We start from the raw sequence: 25,467 nt of genomic DNA, 5'->3' as shown, positions 1-25,467 counted from the left end.
AAGACATTTCCATCAAATGGGAAATTTCCCAAATTCAGAGGTTGTCCCCCAGGAACCAGGAGCAAAGTTCAGCCAATTTTTTTTTATTTTTTTATTATACAGTCAGGCTTTGGGATAGTTTGTGGACATAGTTTCTTAAACTACAGTACATTTTTCTTTCTTCTTTTTGTAGGGTGCAATTTGAGTGTTTACCCTAATTTTGATGTTCCAACAAGTCCTGCAATAATGAATCTAAAAGACACAGAAGAGAACGCTATTATAAATAGAAAATCACCTTTTAGGGAAGACCTTGTCTTGCCCACCATGAAACCACTTCAGATGGACTCTGATGAGGAAGTTACTAGGTGTCCAGAGCCAGACAATAGTATAACCACACCAAAACATGTGGATGTGTGCTCCAAATCTCAGGTGTATCTGACAATTGGTGAGTTCCAGAACAAGGCAGATCTGCCTGAAGATGAATGTTGGACTGGCCAGAGGTCTGATGTTGGAACACATCCACTGGCAGATGAGGACCTGCCCAGAAGGAGTCCAGGTCCAGAGGATGGCCAGGCCCCAGTACTCACCTACATTGATGTGAAATCTAGCAATAAGAAGCCTTGCAGTGCTGAACCCACAGTGGTCATTAGTGCTCAGCATGAGAGTGGGCACTCTCAAGATAACTATGAATCAGACAGAACTGTGCCAGGCAAAGACATAGCAGGTGGAAGTCGTCCAAATGCCATCATTTTGGAGAAAACAACACTCCATGAGTTAAGTACTCTAGGAAAGGTTGCAGACCAGGAGGGCAAGGTGGTGCTGCTAAGTCTAAAGCTCATCCCCTCTGAGCCCTGTGATCCACTAAACTCCACTTTGAGGGATCCCTTGGATGTTAGGGCTTCCCCAAAGGACCCTCATGCAGAGGAACAGGAGGAAGTGTCGGTGCTCTCTGGGGTCATCAAGAGGTCCTCTTCCATCATCTCTGATTCAGGCATTGAGAGCGAGCCAAGCTCTGTTGCCTGGTCCGAGGCACGAAGCAGGGCCCTGGAGTTACCCAGTGATCGAGAAGTCTTGCACCATCTGGTTCGACGACATGCCCTGCACAGGAACTCCTTAGAGGGTGGACACACAGAGAGCAATACGAGTTTGCCAAGTGGGATCCAGGCATCTCTCACCTCCATTAGCTCTTTGCCTTTTGAGGAGGAAGAGCGGGAGTTGGCCAACACCAAGTTGACCAAGTCTGTGTCTGCACCCCAGATCAGTAGCCCAGAGGAGTCCTCTGAAGACACGGACACGATGCAGCAACGTGGAGGTCTTGCTGAAAGGTCAGCCATACCCATCAAGAGCATAGACTCCCCAGGTGCCGGGACAGACTCTTTCCCTGGGCAGGTGGTTTCAGGTGCTGACAACCAGCAGGGCCCTGGTTACATAGACATCCCCAAAGGTAAAGACAGTCAATTTGATCCTCAAGGACCTTGTTGTCTTGATGGCAGGACTGAGAACCCTCCAGACATTGAAACCAAAGGTCTTAATTTAGAAATACCACGTGTCATAGCACTTGAAAACCCTCAGAATGGATCTTGTCCTGGAGTACTAATGGAGACTCCAAAGGGCATGCCTGAAGACTTGAATGTGGAGAAAGGAGCTCTTTCCGACAGCAGCATCTCAGATGATGAGACTGTCGCCCACCATAAGGTGCCTGAATGGAGCTGTACAGCAGCCGCTAATGCCAGTGACCTGGGTTCAACAGGCGAGCAGAGCAGCTCATCTTGCATCATTGATGATGCAGCATTTAGCAAAGGATCTCAAGCTCCTCTGGAGGCCGGACATGAAGCAGGCACTGTGTGCTCCACTGTGACTCACTCCATTAACTCCCAGCTTTTAGGAACCCAAGAACCAAGGGCAGTCACTTCCGTCATGGTGTCCCACCTGACCCCTGCAGAGACCTTCACTCTGGACAGCCTGAAAGCCGTGGAGGTCGTCAACCTGTCTGTGTCTTGCACTGCCACGTGTCTTCCTTTCTCCTCCGTGCCCAAGGAGACCCCTGCCCGGGCTGGATTCGCCTCCAAACAGACCCCGTTGCCCATCACTCATCAGCCTTTGGGTTCCTTTGGAGTTGTTTCTGCCCATTCCAGCAAGTTGGAGGAAGAAGTCAGTGAAAGGATGTATAGGTAAGCTGATGGCTGGCTTACCCTCCCCAGCACAGTTTTACATTTCCCACATATTTCTCAATTTCATGCATACTATTTCAACCTTGAGATAGGAGTTATTTCCTGGTTCAGATAAAGTAATATACTTACGTCCTACAAATCAGAGATACAGAATAGTATAAGTAAAAACTATCAGTAAGCCCATCTCTCAAATACAGCCACTGCATAAGTCGTCCTACACTTGTTTCTATTTACATCTCTATCTAGTCCTCTTATGCAAAAATAGGATAGTTGTGTACAAACTGTAAGGTTTTTTTCAACTTAATGTATTGGGAACATTTCTTTACTTGTAAATTTATTTTTGCGTTATCACTTTAATGTTTAAACCATATTCCATCATATAGATGTACCATGATTTATTAACAAACTCCTTTAAAAAGGGACATTTGAGGGGTTTTTTCCCCCAGTTTTTGTGATGATAACTCTGTTTTGAGTGTCATAATACCTCTGTCTTTGCACATTTTGAGAGGGCAGTTCTCTAAGGGCCTTTGGGCCCTTAGCAGATTTGTCTGCTCGGCCCCTTTGTGCAGGTCTTACGTGTATCAGTTCTTTTGCCATGCCAAAATCCATCCCTTAATCTTTGCCTTACATTTGCATTCATTATCGCTCCCTCATCTATAAACTCTACATTTGATTAATTATGTTATAGAATCATTTTATTACTTTTCTGCAAAATGCTGAAGAGGTACATATTAATGATACCCATGAAAGAGATTGCACAGGCAGGTAAACTTTGGGTCCCTTGCTTTATAAAGAACATTAAGTACCTATTATGCTCATGGGATCAATTTAATAATTGCAGTAGACTGCAAGCACTGCCCAATGCTTGGCTGTGGGGTCTTGGCTGTTACTGTACTTCCAGCCTAATAGGGAGACAGAAAGTGAGAGAAGTGAACAAGGGTAGTTGGGTAAACAGGAGGGTTCTTGTGTGTGTGCAGCTGAGCTGGAAATAGAAGGAACCGATCTGGCTGGGGACACCGAGTGAGCCTAGAGACGGTGGCCTGGGGGAACCTTTTAGAGGTGGCTGCCTAGCAAATATGAGACACAGTGGTGAGGATGATGATGGGGATGGTAATGGGATGGTGATGATGGTGAGAATGATGATGGTGATAAGGCTGGTAACAGATAATTTTTTTTTACTATTTAATCAGTTTTGAGTACCATTCTAAGCATTTTTGCATAGACTATATCAATTAACACACAAAATAACTTTGTGGATTAGATAATGGTGTATTCCCCTTCTACAAATGAGGACATTCAGTGCAGAGAAGTTAAGTGGTCAGTCCACAGCTAGTAAGGGTTAAAGCTGAGATTCTAACCTTAGCAGTCAGACTCCTGAGTCTGTGCTCTTACCACCTTGTCCAATAATCAGGCAAAGATTGTGGTAACCCTGGGGAAAACGCATTTCAGAGAGATTTGAATGCACAAAGGCACGAAAATAAGCAAACTGAATTCAAGCAGGGAATCATGAGAAATGTGTTCTCTTTGGAGGTGGGGAGATGCTGCTGGGAAGTGGGTGGAGGCCAAGCCATGGTAGCCTTGTGGGCCACTTTAAGAAGCTTTCACTCTGGGGAGATCTTTTTTTTAGGATTGATGGATCCTGGGAGCTGAATGGAATCATAGAAGTCCTGCTCCATGCAGGAACCACATAGAAATCTGCAGAACCCAAACCAACAAAACTTTTCCTGGAATGCTTTCCTATCTCCTTGTTGAGAAAATGCTTCCCTCACCAGCATCTCCTGCAGCCTCCTATTCTGCCTTTGTTGCTCGCAGATACTTCCTTGTAGATATTCATCTCTCCCGCATCCCAGCCACCTCAACTCATCTCCTGCTCAACACGGCATACACAGTGTGGCTTCTGATTAATTAGTGTATTCTCCAGTTTTTATCAGGCCAAAGAAAAATTTAAAAAAGAACTGAAGATTGATGGATTTCTGTACAGTGACTTATCTGTACTAGCTTCTGATATACCGTATTTCCCACCAGAGGAAGAGGAAGAAAATTTGGAAGATGGGATTCACCTGGTAGTCTGTGTCCATGGCCTAGATGGTGAGTGCCAAAAAGGTTTCCACCTCAAAATTCTGTATTATACACAGTTTTTAACATTTATAAATTAAGTCAGGTATTCACTTAATAGTGTTATTAGCAACCATGGGATGGCAGCGTGCTAGGTCTAGGGAAATGGCCTGGCCTTGTTCCCAAGGAAGATATCTCTCTGGCACAATAATCTGTTGAGTAAATGAAATTCATAAATGAATGCAATAAAGCAGTGAAGGAATATATGGAATAAATAAATATTGGAATGAATAATTAATGAAACTAATGAACAAAAATAAAATAAAGACTGGAGTGGATAGGTGGATGGATGGATGGGTGGGTGGGTGATTAGGTGGCTGGATGGGTGGATGGATGGATGGGTGGATTATTGGGATGAAAATGTTAATGGGAGCATGAATAGAGTGTATGGGTTAATGGAACCCATGTGTCAAAAGCACAAGGGAAGAAACAGAGTGGAATGAATGCATGAATTCATTTGGAAGGGACGTGGGTTAGTGGCCGAAACTGTTTCGTTGCCTATTTTTATTCATTTCTCACTTATGAGGCAATTTTTGTATGTCAGATACTGTACCAAGTTCTGGGATTGCAGAGACCCAACATGGTTCCTGACCTTAAAAAATTCTTAATTTTGTGAGATCGGCAAATATGGACTGAGAGCTGAATGCTACAAAAGAACTATCTACCAGTCCTGTAGAGGTCCAGGGGAGGAGAGAAGGGAGCAGGAAGGGCTCCTGCTTGTCCCACTCTCCAAAGGACCTAGTCCCCACTGTCAGATTTCTTAGGGTTTCTCAGTCAGTCCAAAATCTCCGTAAGATACGGAACTTAGCTCTGCCAGAAGATCTTGAGGTCCCAACTCAGCCTGGACCAAAGTCAAACCCTTAGTCCTCTTTCCCCTTGTGAATTCCAGCCTCACCCTAACTGGTTAAAGACAGCAATCAGAGCAGCTGGAGATACAGGGCATCTGAGTTCTCCTCAAGCTCAAGTTTACATCATAATTGATCTGCAAACTGGAATGTGGAACATGATTTCTGGAAAAGTCTTCACATCCACTTTATATGGACTCCAATGCATAACTAATGTCAGATAAAGGAAAGGACTTCTTTAGGCCTTCCTGGGTGATGAGTGGCAAAACCTGTGGTCACAGTCTTCTGGTGATAAGTTATTAGGGAGTGGTGGTGTGCTATGCTTCCAGGACACAATGTTCTTAATTCCCAATCCAGGGGCTAATGCATGTAATTGTCTGGCTTTATGCCTTGGAAACCGGGACACTCAATCAACAGGTCTATTTGGTCAAGTGTCAAATAATCCAGTGGTAAATAATACATTCTAGATGAAGAAGAGGAGGAAGATGAGAAAGAGCAGCAGCAATGGCATATCTGTCACCAGGGGCCAGGCACCATTCTAAATGCTTAACATATATTAATGTCAATGATCCTCACAATAGCCCTGCAAAGTAGGTGGTATTATGGTCCCATTATAACTGGGGAAACTGAGTAAAAGGGCAGCTAACTAACTTGTGTAAGTTCCCTTAGTTAATGTGGTTGAGCCAAGGTTAAAACCCAACTGACAGACTCCCAAGACCAGGGTTTCATTCTGCCTTATGCCAACAAATTCATCTCTTTCCCCATCCAAACCTTCATCCCCATCGCTGTTTGAGTCATCTGTTAAAAATCTTACCAGATCTGGTCATGCCAGTCTGTTACCAAAAACCTTTTTTTGTAGCTCTCAGAAAATAAAATAAGCCTTTTAGAAAGCTCCTGTATTCTAACCTTCCCCACTATCATCTCCTCCCCTTTCGCTCCTCTCATTATATCAACTCTGCGTCTTTCTCAGGGACGTTTGCCATCTCACACCATTGTGCCTAGGGACCCCAGGCTTTCTCTCTCTGGTGAGTTGTCCCCACTCAGCATTGACATCAGTGCTTCCAAGGCCCAACAGTCCGCATATCTTTCCCTAATTTTACCCCACCCAGGTACCAAGTACTAGGATTTCAAAATTTGTACTGAAATTGGAATACTTTTTGAATAATTTATTTAAAAAAAAAAGAAACCTCAAATCACTACCACAAATGAAATACTAGAACCAGTTGGCCAGCAGGGAGTGTAACACTAAAAATAATTACAGTGATATGAAAATAATCCTCTTGAAGTTTGGCCCAACTGTCAGAAGACTGGGCTTGAGGCTCATTTTCTTTCTTAAAAAGTAAGAAGCTAATGAAGACATACCTGTGGAGTTTGTTTTTGTTTTGATTTATTTATTTTAGAGAGAGAAAGCAGGGGGAGGGCCAGCAGAGAAGAATCTCAGACTCCTCACTGAGTGTGGAGCCCCATGTGGAGCTCCTTCTCATGACCCGAGCTGAAATCAAGAGTCAGATGCTCAACTGACTGAGCCGCCAAGGCGCCCCTGAAAACATACTTGTTTTTAACTGGGACTTCCAATCAGCAGTGCTGCAAGAAAGACAAAGAATGACCTTCTCACTCATCAGCGTGATGTACTTTCAATGTAGGTGCGATGGAAAACTTAGCATCATGTCACTCATGAGTAGTGTGCTCCTCCTACTTATCTGATATTAAATTAAAATGAGAAAGACTCTCCATTTCTTCATGAAAGTGAGAAGTCTTGTCAGGCCATGGACTTTTATTTTTGTCCACCATGTATGTTGAGCAAGGAGGTTATAAAGATGGAGCAGCCTCATCCATCTCTGAGCTGTGTCAGAAAACAGAGCTGTCAATTACGGCATTATCACCTGGGCATAAAGTCATCAAAGAGACAACCAATATCACGCGTAGGTGCTTTTGAAGGTTGTTTCTCTGGTTCAAGGTACATATATATCCAGACTCTATAGAGTTGTACTAGACCCACTTGTTCTGATGTCACTTCCAAGGATATAACTATATTAACAGAGAACTAAAGAAGTTAATAAGAGTTAATGAATATTCACACAACTCCTCATGATGTGCCAAAATCCGAAGATTGGTATTCTTGTAAATGGTCTCAATGTAACACTTTATCAAATGGTATTTTCTGAGAAAGTTTCAAGTTGCAGAGCGTTCTCTCTTGCTCAGTAGCTGAAGGAGAGGGGCCACCAATGCTCCTTATTTAGACTCACTATGCTAAATATAAACACTCGCTACTTTTCTTTTAAGGCCAGGTCCTGGAAGGTCAGTAGGTTGCTTTAAATAAGAACAACAGCAGGACCAAAGAGCCTAATTTATTATCAGAAATGAACAGAAAGAATAAAATTTAACTTAAAAACACAAAATAGAAACCTTGCCCATAATAACACGAGCATTTTGTGACTGTGACTCCACAAGTTTTGGGCATGTGCTCTACTGGGCCACCATCGCATGAGGTGTTTGGGTATATCGGGTCATCCTTAATGGTTAGGGATACCCTCAAATGCCTGTAGTTCTCCCAAATTCCATGTGGCATTTCCACCATCTTTTGAGTCAGTTGTTAGTTTCAGGAAGAATGATAAAAGTTGTTTGTAAATGATATCACTTCTAAAGATATAGCTTATGGTTATAGCACTGTAAGTAATATTGTTTACGAACTACTTTGAAACTCTGGTTGTTTGGTAAAGTAGGTTCCCTGTCTGTCCAATAAGTAGCTTCTAACTCTTGACTCTACAGGGATCCATCTGAGGAATAGGTCAAAAATTCAGGAGGATGCAACTGAACCCTAGAGCCTACATGAAGTGTACACTTAACCATCCTTGAATAAGAAGCTTTTGGGGTTATAGCGGATCCATTCTCCACATGATTTTTACTTCAGACACTACAAGGATGCTCTTCTATGAGCAGTGGCCTCTTAGATTCCTCAGCTGTTACTCCTCCATCCTGGTGGTCACTGTGGAGCAGATGGCATCCATGGAGCTGGCACATTCATAACTCCTGGTCCTAAGGGCAGTTATTTTATTGCACAAACCTGTGCCCTAACTGGCCCATCTGAGGGGCTTGATGGCTGCTTGTAGGTAGCAGAACTAGTCTTTTTATTAAGCAGGAAATTGAAGATGGGACATGACATGTCAGTTACGCCATGTCAGCCATCAAGTGGTACCATATGCAGAATGTCCTCAGTGAACAGAACTGGCTGTGGAAGAGGAGGAGGCAGTGTGCTTGCAACTGTGTGTGGAATGTTCATGAACCACATGTTTGTAGATCAGTGAGTACGTCCAGGGAGATAGGACTACTAGAAAGGTCCTGACCTTGTGCCAGGGTGCCAGGGGATAGGGCTTGAGGGGGTGGAGCGTAGGACCACTAGGTTGGATTTGTTTTCATTGTTTTTATTATCTGCTTAACTAAAAAAAAAAAAAAGAAAGAAAAGAAAAGAAAAAAATAAAAATGGGAGAAGAGGGAGACCTAAATCCCTCATGTGTCCATTTTCATATAAGTAACTATGGGTCTGGGGTGGGGTTATCTGTTGTTTTTAGGGAACAGTGCAGACCTCCGCCTGGTAAAGACTTTCATAGAACTGGGGCTTCCTGGAGGAAAGCTGGACTTCCTAATGTCGGAGAAGAATCAGGTATGACGACAAAAACATCAGAATTGAGAGAATCCCTGAGTTGTGTCTACAAGAGCCTCCTAAAGCCACCCTGATAGTTTGTGGATGCTCAGATAGAAGGGGACCTCGCCAAAGAACACTCTTCAGGCACTTAGATGGTCTGGAAAGAAAAGACTCATTGTTTCCTTTTGGGGAGGGTTAAGAAAGAGTAAGATGTAAGAATATGTGGGTCAGGTGGCCGGGGCCCAAGGGTAGGTGGAAGCTCAGAGCATAAATGATCTGGGTGTCCATGCATCTCTACTAGGTTAAGGGTGCTGTCATAGGCATCATCCAGCCCCTGTCATGCAGCTCCCATGGCAGAAGGATATGACTGAGGTACCATAGGGATGACTTGACTGGGTCTTGACAGAGATAATGAACTGATGTCTGTGTGTGTGGAATGGTCACTCAAGAATGATTACGTTCCACAACATGTTGTCATTACTACTTAAAATTAAACCTCATAAACATGGATTTCTAGTACATCCCTTTAGAATTACATCCCCTGGCTGGGGAGTTCTTGGTACCTTTTTAAACCTACTGTGTCTTCCAAACATTTCTCATTAAGGTCAACTCAGGCCTTAAAATGACTACCAATTATTCAATAAATCGTGTTAAATTCACAGAAATGCTGAAGAGAGCGTCTGAGAGGCTAGAGGGTAGTGAACACAGCAGCATCTGTCTTAGATGTGTTGTAAATAGTTTACCCAAGCCTTACACTGGTGTGAGGAGTAGGCTGCATGCTTCTCTGCAGGGCTCAGGAGGAGGCAGGCTCGCCCCAGGGAAGAGAAGCTGCCCTCACAGGGCCTGCTGGTCTGCAAGCACGGGTCTCTCTAACTCCATGGACACTAAGAGAGTGACCAGTGCTGCATCCCTGCAGTGCCCTCAAGGACCACTGTGTGGCAGGTGACAATGAGCCACAGGCCTTCTTTTTGCTCCTTCTTTCCACCCTCATGAATATTCATGAGGCCTCTTGTCCAACTTTGTAGCTTGGCTCTTGGCATAGTTCCAGGTAGCCCACAACACTGTAGGACAACTCCACTTATGAGAAAGTGTTTTTTATCTTGACCCCAAATCTCTCTCCCTGTGGTTTCGGTTTCCAAAAGTTCATCTTTGAAGTTATATACACCAATGCAGTATGTCTTTCCCATGTCTGCCCTTTCAGATTTTCAAAGTCATATATGATGTTTCTCCTCATCCTTTTATGCCTGTATCCTCTGACCACCCCTGCTGAGTTACGGATGGCTTTGGATCCTTCTCTGGACATGGCCTGCTAGTGCAGTCCCAAAGCTGTGCTGGAGGAAGAGCATGGGCATGGGTGTGAGTCCTGGTGGCATGGGCTTCCGCTTGAGCCTGTTTCCTTCTGGTGCAGTGGGGCCAGGAGTCCACAGGCACATGAAGCCCCTGGCACATTATGACCTGTTGGTAGATGCTGTGTGCGTGCTGCTCTTGTCCACCTGCTTCTCCCATTGGTTTCCAGCCAGCCTCCTGACTGAGGATTCTCCAGTGTCTTAGAGCCCCTATCTATGGGCCCCTCTCCTTGGTGCCGAACCCTCATCTGTTACCCCAACATCAGGCTCAGGTGTCCTCCCAGAATGTTCCGCCATGGAAGAAGGTGGGCTTGTACACAGAGCCTGGTCTCACTGTGACCCCACCCAACACCCATTCCCTCTCTCTTCTTCCAGATGGACACATTTGCAGATTTTGATACCATGACGGATCGGTTGTTGGATGAAATCATTCAGCACATCCAGTTGTACAACCTCTCCATATCCCGAATTAGGTAAAAGGAATCCACAGGTAGTTAATGCTGGGGGAACAGGGTGATATTTCTGGGTGTTGACTATATACAAGTTCAGCGTGATGCCTTCTGTCTACCACCTTCCTAAGCTAACTTGTTGCTTACTGGTTAGGTGACTTTCAGAGCAGAAGCAAGTGGAGACAGGAACATTTCATAGCTCAGTAGGAGGGGATTGGACCTCAGAAATCCCGAGGTTTGGATTGCTTTTCAAATACTCCTGTGTTAGAGTCCGAGGACTGACTCCACCATGCAGCCTGTCTCAGGCTTTCCAAACCTCTGAGCCTCCATTTCTGCACCTGCTGGGTGAGACTAGCATTGATATCAGTCCTTCTACTCCAAAATTAGCTTGGCTGAAATGTTTCCTGATTAAGGTGATAGTCTATGGCTTGCATTTTCTTTAGCATGCAGTATGTGGACATGGTGGTGAGTCCACATGTATCAGTTGTTTGAGGCCCCCAAGATAAATTATAAGTTCTTTATTTTACAAATGAGAAGTCAGAGGCCTATGGAGATGAGGTTGAAAAGCGAGGTAAAACAATTTCATAGACAAACGTTTGTTTCCTTTCTTGGCCTGTTTTGTGTTCACCATGAGCAGAGCTATGGACCTCTCATGTGGTAGGGTTTCCATAAACAGGCACTCAACTTGAAAATAATGATGTGTTGGATCCTCAGATGTGTGAGTTGTTGTGACTGAAGCAGAGCATACGAGGGCGTCCAGCAGCGTGGGCTGGCAGTGGGCAACTCCATACATTTGTAATGATGATGGGCAAGGAATAAAATCACAGAGGGAGTCAGAAGTCAGGTCATGAACAGCCAAGGAAGTGGGGTTTCACCCTGTAAATGACCAGGACCCCCAGGTGGCCAGAGATGAGACACAGAGCACAGGCAGGGCTGCTCTAACAATACAGAGCCTGGCCACACACCCATGTTTCTTCTGATCACACTGGGTGGCAGAGGCCTGGTGCCCCGGGTCTCCATCTCAGGCTCACTGTGACCAGAGTCTGGAAACCCAATGAGGGTGGGTTGGAAGCCCTCTTTGTCAGATCTCCCGAGTTGGGGTGGAGGAGGGCGGCGACCCCTCAGTGCTCCCGAACATAGCAGCTGGCCTCCCGCAGCCACACTCACGTGTGTGACTTCTGTCCTAACAGCTTCATTGGCCATTCCCTCGGCAACATCATCATCCGGTCGGTCCTCACACGGCCCCGGTTTCGGTATTACCTCAACAAACTCCATACATTCCTGTCGCTGTCTGGGCCTCACCTGGGGACCCTGTACAACAACAGCACGCTGGTCAGTACAGGTAAGACTCCTCCAAGCCCATCACTCATCACAATCCATTTGGAGTGGAGAAAAGATGAAAGCAGAAGCAGGTTCTTGGTGGAATCCTATGGCGTTGGAGCCTCTCCTAGCGTGGGATGCTAACCGAAGACCTGGGTCTTACAAAGAGGGCCTCTCTTGTGTGAGTCCAGTGAGGTCAGACTAGATGTCACCCAAGACCTTGTCTGGGAATGGAAGGCTGATGCCCTGGGGTCCTGGCTGGACAAGACCACATAGGTGGCACCTTCGCTCAGCCCGTAGCAATGGGCTTTGAATCATATCATTGCCAGGGCAAGCCTGTGGCCAAGTTCTGACCCCACACATGTAGGGACAACTCTGGACAAGATGGTTTAATCTCCCTGCTACTTAGTTTCCTTATTTTTAAAACAGAGCTAATGTCTGTATGTATGTCTGTGTATATGTATGGATACATTTATGATTTTTAAGCATAGGTATGTGTGTACCTGTGCATGTCTATAAATGTGTCCATCAGATCCGTGTGTGTATCCGAATTGTTGAGGATTAAGCAGGAGAAGGCAGAAAGAAGTTGACTACAGTTATGAGACGTCAATCATAGCGGGATTCTATACTTCTTGCTGGAACGAAATGACACGACCCATAGCTTTGAGACTTTCAGAATTCCCTCTGTCAGGTTAGGGACACTATGGAGTGTAAGGAAGCAAAGCTCAAGGAATCTTGAGCAATCTCAGACAATGAACAGAATTTCCAAGACAGTGAGTTGGTGGGACAAGTTTTTTGTGCAGAAGAAAACAGTAGGTGTGACAACATAGAAGCGTGGCATAATCGGTAGACCACAGGTGGCTCTTTGTGACAGAAATATAGGATGAGCTAGAGGGGCAGGAGGTAGCAGTGAAGCTCTCAGCAAAAGCCTGATGATGAAGGGCCTCATGTGACGTGATGGGGTTAGAGGAACCTGCAGGCCGCATGGGTACTACCCAGGTGCTGGTATCTGTAGGAGCACCATGGCTGGCAGATGGCAGCCCACCGGGGGCATCAGGTCACATATAGTAAGAACTGGTTTCTTTTTTTTTTTTTTTTAAGATTTTATTTATTTACTCATGAGAGACACAGAGAGAGAGGCAGAGACACAGGCAGAGGAAGAAGCAGGCTCCCTGCGGGGAGCCTGATGTGGGACTCAATCCCAGGACCCGGGGATCACGACCTGTGGCAAAGCCAGATGCACAACCACTAAGCCACTTGGGTGTCCCAAGAACTGGTTTATTGAATCATACTCCTAACAAAGACTTCAGTGGTCCCCGGTTGCCCTAACCACCTTTCTGTTATTTTAAGGACATCATTTGAAACGTTGATCGTAATGAATGGAGGACCGTCCCTTTGCCAGTGTCTCTGTCCTCACAAACCAGGGAAGCCATCGTTGGGCAGCTTTAAATGATTAAACCACACTGAACTTTTTTCACACTTGTCATCTTGCGACATTACAAAAAGTTCTGTATTATATCCGTTTCCTTGCATTTTTATCAAGCTCACTTTTGTCACAGTGGCGCCATACTCGTCAGCGTTTCTGAGATCCAGATACCTCTTGGTCATATCCAACCGAGGTCAGGTTGGACTCTGACTCAGAAGTCTGCTTTCGGTTCTTCCACGCACTGTGTGGATCTGTAAGGAACGTTCATACACTGGCTTTATATTTGGGATTGTTTCCTTAGGCTAGACTTATGAGAGGACGTCGAATAGGTCAAAGGGTACAGAGGTGTCCTGACTCCTGAAGCCAGCCGCCGTGTCATTTTGCAGGATGATTTTATATCCTTGCCACAAATACATGAGACAGATTTTCCTCCAGCTTCCCAATAATTTGCCCCAGCGTCTACTAGTCTCTTATTTTAAAATTAACTAAAAAATCTCAGTTTCAGATCAATCTCTCTTTTTGGCTTCCTTTATGTTATATTTTGATTTTTGTTTTGTTTCTTTTTGGCCTTTCTAGGTTTGTGGCTCATGCAGAAATTAAAGAAATCTGGGTCCCTTCTGCAGTTGACCTTCAGGGATAACGCTGATCTGCGCAAATGTTTCCTCTACCAACTAAGCCAGAAAACAGGTGAGTGCCCTCCTTGGCAGCAGGCTGCTGTGGCCACGAGCATGAGCTGGAGGTCCAGCCCTGAGACCCAGAACCACTCCATCAGGGCGCCGATGCACGCAGGGAAGGGTAAGGTCAGGGGGTACTGCGTGCCCAGGCTCTTCAGCTCCCAGGGAGGCACCGGCTACCCAGGAAACCAGCTGCTCCCAAGAAAGGGTGTCACAGATGTGCCAAGGTGTGCGTAGAGGTCATCTGCCCACATGAAAGCTGTAGCCTCTACTTCCTGCCAGGCTTTCCATGCCCTGATCGTGAATGAGCCCTGGGTCTGCGAGCCCACTCACTGCTCCTTCCCAAGTACAGATCCGCCCACTGAAAGGGCAGGTGAGCACCGTCCATTTAGGTTGACACCATAGCAGGGAGACAGGGGTCCTTCCCAGCAGGGCAGAGGTCACACTTTCATGGGAAGTGTCGGAGCCCCTGCCTGTGTTGTGAAAATGAGCAGAGGACAGCAGGGGTCTGTCTGTGTGTCCACTGAGGGAGCAGAGAGGTGACCGGCCGAGCAAACCCACTGGCCCAGCCTCTGTCCCATGTCACCCTCTCCATCATCCCGTGAACACCGCCCCTGCTGACATCTCTGCACCTCTCTGAATGTGAGGCTCCGGGCAAGCCCTGACCCAGCATGTCCCTCTGCACCAAGCTGAGCTTTCAGGATTCCCCCACCTAACCCCAGGCGGATAAGAGGGAGGAGGACTATGCAGAGAGGAGTCTGGAGAGCACTGTGGTCACCACCGAGAGCTTGGGAGCTGGGGCAACCATGCAGAGCTGTCCTGGCATGGGGAGAGGGCTGGTGTTTAGAGCCCTGGTCAGTGAGGCAGCCTGGACCCCAGCAGGTGGTCTCGGGATGTGGTGGAGAGGCACTGGGGGCAGTGTGGGCAGCAGGCCCAGGGTGGGGTGCAATGCAGGGTCTCTGTCTGTGGCCAGTGCTGGGCTCTGAGGACGTGGGAACACGCAGTGCCCTCCAACCCCTCTGTCTCAGCGCCGGGGACGGGCTGCAGACAGGGAAGCGCGCTCAGGGGCTGTTTTCATCCAGTGGTGACGGGAGGAGCACTGCAGTTAGGAGCTGTCCCCATGAGAAGGAGGAGCAGAGTCCTGGCTTTATTCCTTGGGGATCCTTAGCGCTGGCCACGCAGAAAGGCCCCGTCATCAGCTGCATGTTGCTCACCTCTCCCTCCTGAGAGTAGCTTGCTCCTGTGTCCTTAGCTTCTCTGACGGCCTCCCCTTCTCCCTGAGGCAGGGACAGCAACAGTGTCGCAGCCAGCTGGGCTCCCCGCCTTTCCCCTCTGCAGGATGAGTCCACACTGCCCTGTGCAAACCCGGGGCTGCACCTGGTTTGCACACAGGTAAGGACCTGGTGAAAAGCTCCCTCCTGGCTCGTTGCAGGTCTGCAGTATTTCAAAAATGTCGTGCTGGTGGCTTCTCCCCAGGATCGCTATGTGCCATTTCACTCCGCCAGGATCGAAATGTGTAAAACTGCCCTCAAGGACAGACACACAGGTAAGCCACATTTCATGTCTCCTTTTTAACCGACTTTCTGATAAAAAAAAAAAAAAAATGAGTGCTGGGTGATGGGCACGAAGGAGGGCAGTGATGGGCCGAGCACCGGGTGTTACGCGCAATCTAATGAATCATTGAACGCTGCGTCCGAAATGAACCATGTACTTGTATGTTGGCAAATTGAGCTTCAGGAAAGAAATACAAATAAAGAAAAATAAAAAGCACAAGTAAAATTCAGGAAATTGCCGATGCCCACGAGGGCGCCCGGGGACAGGAACCGGGACACCCCGGGCTTTTCTCTAGATCCCGCTGGCCTGACTTCACCTCCTCCCCTCCCTCCCTCCTCCCAGGGCCCGTGTATGCGGAGATGATCAACAACCTCCTGCGCCCTCTGGTCGAGGCCAAGGACTGCACTCTGATCCGCCACAATGTGTTCCACGCCTTGCCCAACACTGCCAACGCGCTGATAGGCCGAGCCGCCCACATCGCCGTGCTGGACTCCGAGCTCTTCCTGGAGAAGTTCTTCTTGGTGGCGGGGCTCAACTACTTCAAGTAGCGGCCTGGGGGCTGGGCCAGAAGCTCTGCGACCCCGGGAGCGCGTTAGCGGAGACATCCTTGGTGGCCCTCCGCCACTCCAGGCGGAGCTCAGAGAGGAAGGCGCCGTGGCCGGGAGGGTGGGGTGGGGCCGGCCATTCCAGGTGCTTCCATTTCGGAGATTTGGGAAAAGCTGAACCGGTCCGGTAGTGTCACCGACAAGACTTTGTCCGAACCTGTCCAGCCACCTGGAGTCTCTTTCAAGATGCTTTCTAGGGAAAATATGACAAAATAAAGAAACAGAATACTTGGACCTGGTGAGCCCACCTTTTACCTACCCCTGGCTCACAGAGATTGCTCCAGTGTTACTAGGTCTGTCTGGTATGTTCCTAGCTCATAGCTTTATCATTCTGATTAAATTAAGTGCATACAAGCATTTCAGAACTCAGGTTAACCTCTGTGTGGAAGTGGAACGTCTTTGTGTAAATATAATCCTTACTAGATTCAAATGTGCCACTTGTGCAAGACAATGTGATGCCCACACGATCATTCTCTCTCATGTTTTCTCAACAAGGGGCAAAGGAATGCTTTATAAACTCCGATTCTCTTTCATTAACAGCAGTGGGTGGGGTAGGGTATGGGATTTAAGGTACGGGGGCCGGACAAAGGCGATGCTCTTGGGAAATGCAGGTTTGTTACAAAGAAAAACAACTAGAAGGAATGTGGTGGGGATGAGTTGCTTCACCCACTCCTCCAGACTGTCTATGCAGAGCCCTGGCCCACAGATTATTTCTGTGATTGCTTAAATCTCTGTCTGTAGTCGGGAAAACGGACTTAGATCAAACCTAGCAGAAGGGGGCACTGAGGTTGATGCATGCATGTGAAGCTCCTGCTGAAATTCTTCCAAAGAAATGCTACGTTAGCATCTGATGCAATTGCAAAAAAAAAAAAAAAAATACAAATACAAATAAAACCATTAACATGGCCAGCTGCTTCTCCTCTCCGTGGAAGGAGAAACATCTAAACGGAGGAGTGCTGGATTAAACCTCAGGGGAGCTCTAAGAAGGTGCTGGTTATCTTTCAATAGAAATGTCTTCTTGCCTTAGGAAAATAAAGGGCTAGGAGAGGTCACCATTGATAAAAACCAATAAATGGCAGGGACGACAGTGAGATCAGAGAGGAGGACAGCAGCCAGATTGAGGACCCAGCTCAAATTGTTACTGGTAAGTCACATAAGGGAAGTTTTGGAAATTGCCAGGGTATTTGATAGGGTTCCAGAGACTGAGCCCACTCTTGGCCTAAAGGAAGCCTGGAGAATCACCTAGTCACACTGAAGGAATGGGTGAACCAGGAAGGTAGGGATGACTCACCCGAGAGACCCATCTTCAGGAAGCAGAAGCTCCCATTTCTGCAGACTCCCCTCCTAACCTGCAGAAACTAATCTGCCACCAGGTTCCTGGTCTCAGCGCCTGGACCGAGCCCTTTGGTCATCAGTGCCATGGTCTTAAAACCAAGTAAATCTTGGCCCATCTGAGAATTTCAGTCCTCCCGTGTTAACAATGGGACTTTGCAGAAACAAGCGCAGACCGTGAGAGACCAGTGCAGGTAGGCAGCTTCGCAGGATGGTAGACTGGTGGGTTTCTCATGAAAGAAGGTGGGGGCGGAGTTGAATGAGCCCCAAAGGCAGACTTCCACACGGTGGAGTCAGAGTTTCTCTGTGGGACTTCTGCAAACTTTCATTTTGTCCTAGGCCTAACCCATATGGGATCAGTTAAGTCCTGTGGGTATTTTTCCAAGTTCTCGATGTGCGTAGACTGGTTGCTCGTGAACACCGAACGCAGTATAACCCAGGAGGAATGGGTTCCTGCAGTGGAGCCCATGACGTTGTGTTTCCTGGTCCAGGCGAGTGTTCATGCTCAGTGCGGGACCATACGTTTGTAGCAACTTCTCCTTTTTTGGCCAAACGAGGAGCCCTGCCCCTCTGATGAGAGCATTTCATTTTGTGTTTCCGATACCCATCAGCAAAGTTTGTCATTCCTCGGTCACTTGAAAGACCGTGTAGCCGGTGGTTATGGAGCCAGGGTGAATCCAATGACCATCGTCTTTTCCAATAACCGGATGCCATTTTTAACTTCAATATGCTGTCTGGACATAGTGAGAACTAATGGCAATAAACGTCCAGCTGCATGGTGCACCCCTTTTTTATGGGGGTGATCTGCTGTCTTTGTAAACCCTCTCTGGCCTCTGAGCATCTATTCTATTGTGTAGAAAGTACATCTCTATATTGTAAATAAGAGTGTCCAGTGTTGCGTGTCATGCCTCATTTGAAAAGGCTTTTTTATGTCTCTTTCTATTGAAGTATAGATATCTAATATATATACATAAATATATATATATATAATGTAAAACAGGGACATTATATTATTTATTATAAAATTATAAACAAAATGCCTGCCAAGATAATGGTCTAGTATGTTTTCATTCTTAGCATAACTTTTGTGGGGTTTTTTTTGTTTTGTTTTTATGGTTAAGTTTCTCAGAAGTAGGTAGAAATAAAAATTGCTACTGTTGAGATTGATTGGAATCCATTGTTCACAAGCCAAATTCATCCAAGAAGTGGATGTGAACTTAAAGTCACCTGGCGGCTAATCTAATGGCGCGAAGGCAGGTTGAAAGCGCTGGAGTGCTATGAGCCCGGGGAGAGGCTGGAGAGAGGGGAGGCTCCTGCTGGCACCCACGGTCCACAGGTGTTTGCCGAGCGACTTCCCTCCATGCCAGATGGGAGCACAGGGATGGAGGGCACAATCCCCGCCACAAAGATCACAAGGGAGAGGCAGCCTTGTTAGGACGATCTGATGGAAGGAGGGCTTTGGCGAGGCCCGGGGCAGGTGCAAGTGCTGCTGGAGGCCCATCATCCATGCCCTGCAGAAGGCTGTGAGCAAGATATTTGCTTTGCATAGCGTGTCACCACCAAGGGCACTCGTCCATCAGTTCATCAATCCATCCATCCATCCATCCATCCATCTATTAATTCATTAGTTCATTCATCCATTCAGCAAATATGTATTGAGGGACTGCTGTGCCAGGGATGTACAGGTAAGAGTGAGTGGCTTGCAGCCCAGTCCCAGATGGGAAAGTGAAGGAGGTCGGCGCCACCCAGGAATAGGGATCGGAGTGTGCTCAGAGGAGAGACACCCAGCCCACACTGGAGATGTGCAGGGTCAGGAGAGGCCTCTGCAAGAGAGTCCACGGCCACACACCAGGACTGAGTCAGGGCTGGCCTGGTGAAGGTCGGTTGTGGGGAACTCCAAGAAGGAGCAGAATTATTGAAAGGCTCGAAGGGGGGGAGCCCTGACCCTCGGCTCACTGGACAGGCTGATGGAGACGGCGCCGGGCTCCGGAGTAACGGGGCAGAGGAGTGAGCAGTCGGCCAGCCTGCGGGGCCCTCTGCTCTTCCAGGAGGAGATCCCATCGTTCACACTAGGAGGAGAATTTCCTCTTGGAAGCGGGGGCTCTCCCAACCCCCTGTGTTCACATCCTTCTCCCAGGTTAGCTCGTAAGACAGACCCGATCCCCCCCCAACTTGTTGGGGAGCCCAGAGCCATGTGGGCTCACCCTCCACTCACTTCCAACGATACAGGTGACGTGTCTCCCCGGCTTCTCATGGAGGAAAGCTCGAGCAAACAGCATCATGTAAACAGCCACGAAGAGGGAAGGGCTGTTTGGTTAAAATTATTGCAATTGAGCATTATTGTTACCATTTTCTTCTTTTTCTGCTTGTGGGTGGAAGCGTTCAGGGGGGAGTCCTGCCGTGGAGGTGGGGGTGGCTGCCCTAACCGCTCTTGAGCACAGTTTATGTGGGCAAGCGAGGGCCCGGGGCTCAGTTGACAGCTGGCCGAAGCTCCTGTCCCGGTTCAGTCGCAGCCGGCCACGGGCCAGCTGTCGGTCACAGAGCAAACGCAGACATGCAGAGAGAAACACAGCAGCCCGTCCTGATGGAGGATGCGTGGGGCCGGGGCTCGCGGAAAATCACAGGTGCGGTGAGGTGGCGAAGGCCAGGTTCGCAGGGAGCCGTGGGAGGAGCCCATGGGTGGGGGGAGGGCACCAGCACAATGTGCAAATGGAAGGGACAAAGTGGAAATGGCGGCCTGGGACCCAGGTTTTCCTGTGTTGGGACCATGACAGAGTATTCGATGAACCCTCACTTGTGTGAGACAGTGGCATCTCTCCAAGACACGTCCATTGAGCTGAAAAAGCTGGGTGTTTGCAAGCCCCCAGACCTAATTGTCACTTTTTTTTGCCATGTGATTTGAGCACCAACGGTAACACCATACCCTGGTGTTTCATTTCTTTGTTTCCTTTTTTTTTTTTCTCATTTGCTTATTCGCCCCATGGTTTATTGAGCATCTATTTTTGTGCTGAGTTTTGTACTAGACTATAGAGCTATTAACATATGTCACATAATCCTAAATACTAAAGGGATCTCGTGGGATAATAACATTTAAGATTTTATTTTTAACTGTTAGTTATGAAGTTAAAGCTATGAAACCTCAGCGCCGTAAGAGGAACCATGAATGTTTATTCCAGACTCTATGGTTCACATCTTGAGCTTTGCTCTTCCAAACTCTGTGCACACGTGTCTCAGTCCACATATCACAAAGTAGGCGTGCACTGCAGTGACATTACAAGTCTATGTTCCACCTTTTTTGCTGTTGCTTTTTTTTTTTTTTTTTTTTTGCTTTTTCCATGGTACCTCAGCATTACATACAATACTAGGGATGTCTCAATAGAAAACACCATTGAAAACCTTTGTAAGCAAAGCTGAGCCCTTCCCACTTCTTTTCATGTGAAATGGTAACAATACGCTCTACTTTCCAATGGGCTAAGCTCTGTGCACCAATTTTAATTTCAGGGAGAAGGGCCCCAATGGCTTCTGTCACACGAAGGAATGTCCCCAGTGTGTAGAGCTGGACTTCCAGTCGAAAGTTAACGTGTGGAAGCTGCTGGGTCATGCTTCACTGATCTCTAAAGCAGGTTATGTCCCATATTTGTAAAGTTCAGAATGTGCTTTTGTTTTCATTTCATGGAAGTGGTTATGATAATATGGCTTTGAAACCATCCTCAGACTCAAGCCTTCATGGTTCATCACAGATTCAGAACTTGTGGAGGTTAAACAAACCTCAGGCTCATTTGCTTCCTTTTTCTCAAATGAAGGAGCAAATGAATAGAAATAGCACTCTGTGTTCAACGTCTGTTGGCAAGGTCTTCTGCATGTGTGATTTCATTTCATCTTTAAAAGCTGAAAAACAGGGACATCTGGATGGCTCAGTTGGTTAAGAGTTGGGGGTCTTGATTATGGCTCAGGTCATGATCTCAGGGTCATGAGATTGAGCCCTGCATCAGGTTCCTCACTCAGCACAGAATCTGCATGACCTTCTCCCTCTCCCCCTGCCTCTCTCCCCACTCCTGCATGTCCTCTCTTCCTCAAATAAACAAATCTTGAAAAAAAAAAAAAAAAGAAAGCCACACAACATACAAGCAATGCTGGTACAAGTCAAGTTTGACCTGATGAAGGTCACACAGCTCGCCAAAAGTGGAGTTAAGGCTTGATCCCAGAGCCTCCATTTTTTTAAAAGAAGATTTTATTTATTTATTCATGAGAGACACACACAGAGAGAGAGGCAGAGACACAGAGGGAAAAGCAGGCTCCCTGCGGGGAGCCCGATGTGGGACTTGATCCCAGGACCCCGGAATCACGACCTGAGCTGGAGGCAGACGCTCATCTACATCTCCCCGAGCTTCCATTTTGTCTGTTAGGCTATGATTTCTCCAACCCAGAGAAGTTCATAAATCATAAAAGTCAAACATCTTGTTGAAATCAATGCCAGTTTCAGTCTTCATCATCTAAACCACCATCTTGTGAGCTTTCTCATACAATGTGTTGCTATATAAGAGACACCTTCCTAACCAGCAATCAGATGGTGGACAATTCCATGACAAAGGTGGTTTTAGGAAGCATGCTCTGGAAGCATGGTCCATGGTTCGCTGGCATCTATGCTCCCCAATCACTGTGTCTCAAGGCTCTCTTCGTCCTGCTAACCCAAAACCACTTTCCCAAAACCATGACACCTCTCCTCCCACAGCTGCCCTAGACCACCCTTCCATTTACAGCTCCTGCCTCTTTCTGCTACCCCCACGTTTGAATATTCACCCAGGAATTCGTGCCCTGTGCCCATGAGCTTTGAGCATGCACTAAATGCTTTGTGGACTGTTTGTTCCTGCTTCGGGGTGAGTCTGGGCTCCTTGTCCTACCATCAGAGATAAATCTTCTTAAGGTTCCAGGAACCACTCCTTTCTCAATATGACAATGTTGTGTGTGTCCTCGTAGGTCTCCCACATGGTGCACATGTAGTTTTTTTGAGAGCAGAAACCAGGTGTACATTGTTAGTGTTCCCTGCTGCTCTCTCCATGGCCTGGCACAGAGTTGGGGTTCGGTGAGAATCTTCTGGGAGGGTAAGTTCCTCTTTGAAAGCTCACATTTTCTTCTCCATGGTAGCTGATTCTGATGCAGGAAGGGTTTAACCTTGATCTATGTTTTTCTTGTAACCTTCTGAATCTGTAAGAGGAAAGTAGTTTCCTGAGACCAAAGATCATACGGGTAGGTTTTCAAATGGGAAGAGCCATTCTATCTCCAGGGCATGCTTTGAAACCAGCGAGACAGGGTTAAGTTACCTTAGCCATTAAAAAAAAAAAAAAAAGTTGAAAATACTTCAAGAAGTAGTTGGTACCTACAGATGAATGAGGGGGAAATAGAGGTTCTGGAACTGTGCCTGCATAGAGCAGGTGTTTTAAAATTGGCTGGTGGGTAGCCTAGGAATACTTTACAGCAAAAATTTGGCTATAGGAAATTTTCTTTGTAATAAACTAAGAAGTTGTCTCCATGGGCCTCAAAGAGATTGGTTCCTTGAGGGGGATCACCTTGAATGAAACTTCAGGCTTAAGCTTCCTGCATTCAGAACATTCCACTGTGATTCCAGGAGCCACCAAACTGGAGCTTTTCAGCTCATTTCAGTGCATAATTGAAATATCTATGGAGTGAAGCTGTTTTCTTGTTGCTCAGGGTATAGTCGTTTTAATTTGAGGGTCAAGAAAAGGCAAGAACTTGACACATCGCCAAGAACAATACTACATTTCATTAAGGCGTTTGGAAGTTCAAATTCTGTAAACATCATTCAGAATCTCCTTATTGCATGGAACTGAAGAGACCCCTTGAAATGTCTTTTAGCTCAAGGTTAAATTTTCTGCATATGGGAAAAATATGGGAAAAATAGCCTGCTTCATGCTTCTAGTTCCAGAAAGTTTAATAACAATCCAGGTATGTCTGATAGCTTGTGAATACGTCTTTGCCTTTTATTTTTTTTTCCTTTTCAAGAGAGCACTTCACTCTGTTCCATCTACTGTCTTGTCTGTATGTAACTTAACATGAAAGTTTGTAATTTTTTAGCTTCATTCACCAATTCCTGTAACTTATTCTTGAATGCATTCCTTTTTAAATAGTGTTTCGTCTCTGCCCAGTTCTATGCTAAGCCCTGCTGGCCACAGTAATTTGCCACAGAAGACCCTGCCCTTCAAGAATTTATAATCTAGTAGGGGGAGTGGATACCCACATAGAGGAATGTTCATGTACATAAGATAATAAGCCAAGAGAACAGGTTGGAAACATTGAGAATATCAACATCCCGATGCCCCTTAAAACAAATCACCCTTGGCATTGGGGTTTGGACATCCTTTCAGGGTCTGGAGGCAGAAAACCAGCCCAGGTGAGAGGCCATTATGGCCTCAGCCAGGCCACTCAGGACTTGAAAGCTTCACTTGAAAGCAACCCTTCCCCAGATCAGTGTCAAGTTAAGGAAGTTACTAAAGGAGAAGCTGAAATTTGCATGTACTACAGCCCAATCTGTCAAGAAACACGACCACATGAGTGGCCTATCACTCCTTGACTACTCTTACTAGTTCTTTTCAAATTAATAGACCAACACAGCTTATCAAGTATAAAAGGCAAGGCAGTAGTGTCTGTAAGCGTTGCCATGCTCAGATTTGACCCCGAGAGCTAGCCTGTGGCTTGTGTCTATTCTCAGACAGCAGAGGGTTCTGGAACTTATTTTATTTTATTCCAGTTTTCTTTAGTTTTCAAATGTGACCTTCTGTGTCGTAGAAGGTAAAGAGAGGCAGGGTCTTTCGCATGGTCCCTTTCTCTGAAAAAGAACTTGAATGTACAGCTTGATGCCACTGTGAATTCCTAATGTGTATCTATTCTGGTGACAATATCTGTATACAATGATCACCACCTCCCGCACACCCCTGAACACTGTCTGCAAAACAACAATAGTAATAACCAAGTTGATAGTGCCAATATAATTCTACTATTTTTCTACACTTGCTCTTTGGTTGGCATTTTGTGTAGCTTGTGATGTGTATAAATGATCAACAACAACAATAATAAAATCCTTTGACTTTGTTTTGCCAGGACTTTGTGTTTATGGGATGCACAGTAGCCACTCTCCAGGAACATATTTAGGGCTGAAGGAATGATTTCTATGTGTGTTGAGAGGACACTGGGAGCGTGGTGGTTCTTTCTGGGATCCACACTGTAGGGGGGAGCTGGGATATTCTCACATGGCTGAACGGAGCAGGGAGGGAACGCCAAGTAGGGACCCTGGGAGGGTGGGGTCAGAAAATGGGAGATGTCATTTGGTGAACAGGCCACCCTGGTCTTCATCCCTCTATTCAAGGTTCCCCGATTAGTTGGACTTTTTAATAATCAGAGTTGCTCATTCAAAGTGCCTCTGGAGGGATGCATTCTCAGTCTCTGCACAGCATGGCTGGGCCTGTCTGGAGCCCAGAAGCAGCATGCTAAGGGAGGGAAGGTCCATTGTTTCCACAGTACTGAAAGGTTGGCTGTGATGAAAGCCATGCCCAAAGTCTGGTTCCAGTAGAGACCACCCCTGACCACAGCTCGTGCTGATAAAGGGGCCCCTGGGCGGTCTACAGTTGGTGTGGCCTGGTGTCCACACCACTTGGCCCTACCCCACCGGCCACAGATCACAGGACTGGGGATGGATGATGGGACAAGGACAGAGCTTCTGTAGACCCACAGACAGGCAGAACAGGGGTGGAGAAAATTAGCCAAACCCATAAGGATATCTCTGAAATCTAAACTGGGGATTGCAGTGAGCCTCAGGCTTCTGCAGTAGGAGGAGAGGAAAGCCACCTGCTCAGGCTGGGTCACTGCAGAGCAGGGCGCTAATGGGGGAGGTGGCTCATCACGCCGAGGGCAGCAGAGCGACCAGCCCCTGGACCTGCCTTGGATCCCTGACCCCAGTCTCTGTAGGATCAGAGGAGGCCAGGGACCTGGGATT

The 25,467-nt window shown here is 46.8% G+C and overlaps 1 protein-coding gene across 3 annotated transcripts in view; it reads left to right on the top strand.

Moving 5' to 3' along the window:
• FAM135B (family with sequence similarity 135 member B) overlaps window positions 1–24,572 on the top strand; it is a 283,971-nt gene extending 259,399 nt beyond the window's left edge. For all 3 annotated transcript variants that reach the window (XM_025450413.3, XM_025450411.3, XM_025450415.3), the window contains 8 exons: window positions 173–2,150; window positions 4,072–4,238; window positions 8,680–8,771; window positions 10,475–10,572; window positions 11,739–11,890; window positions 13,871–13,981; window positions 15,401–15,514; window positions 15,865–24,572. In XM_025450413.3, coding sequence (XP_025306198.3) covers window positions 173–2,150; window positions 4,072–4,238; window positions 8,680–8,771; window positions 10,475–10,572; window positions 11,739–11,890; window positions 13,871–13,981; window positions 15,401–15,514; window positions 15,865–16,070 — 2,918 coding nt within the window. In that variant the 3' untranslated portion in view covers window positions 16,071–24,572. The remainder of the gene's footprint in view (window positions 1–172; window positions 2,151–4,071; window positions 4,239–8,679; window positions 8,772–10,474; window positions 10,573–11,738; window positions 11,891–13,870; window positions 13,982–15,400; window positions 15,515–15,864) is intronic.
• The last annotated feature ends 895 nt before the right edge of the window (window positions 24,573–25,467 follow it).

This window comes from Canis lupus, chromosome 13 (genome assembly GCF_003254725.2).
Source record: "Canis lupus dingo isolate Sandy chromosome 13, ASM325472v2, whole genome shotgun sequence".
Classification (NCBI taxonomy): Eukaryota; Metazoa; Chordata; class Mammalia; order Carnivora; family Canidae; genus Canis; species Canis lupus.
This window is presented reverse-complemented; position numbering and strand designations above follow the sequence as displayed.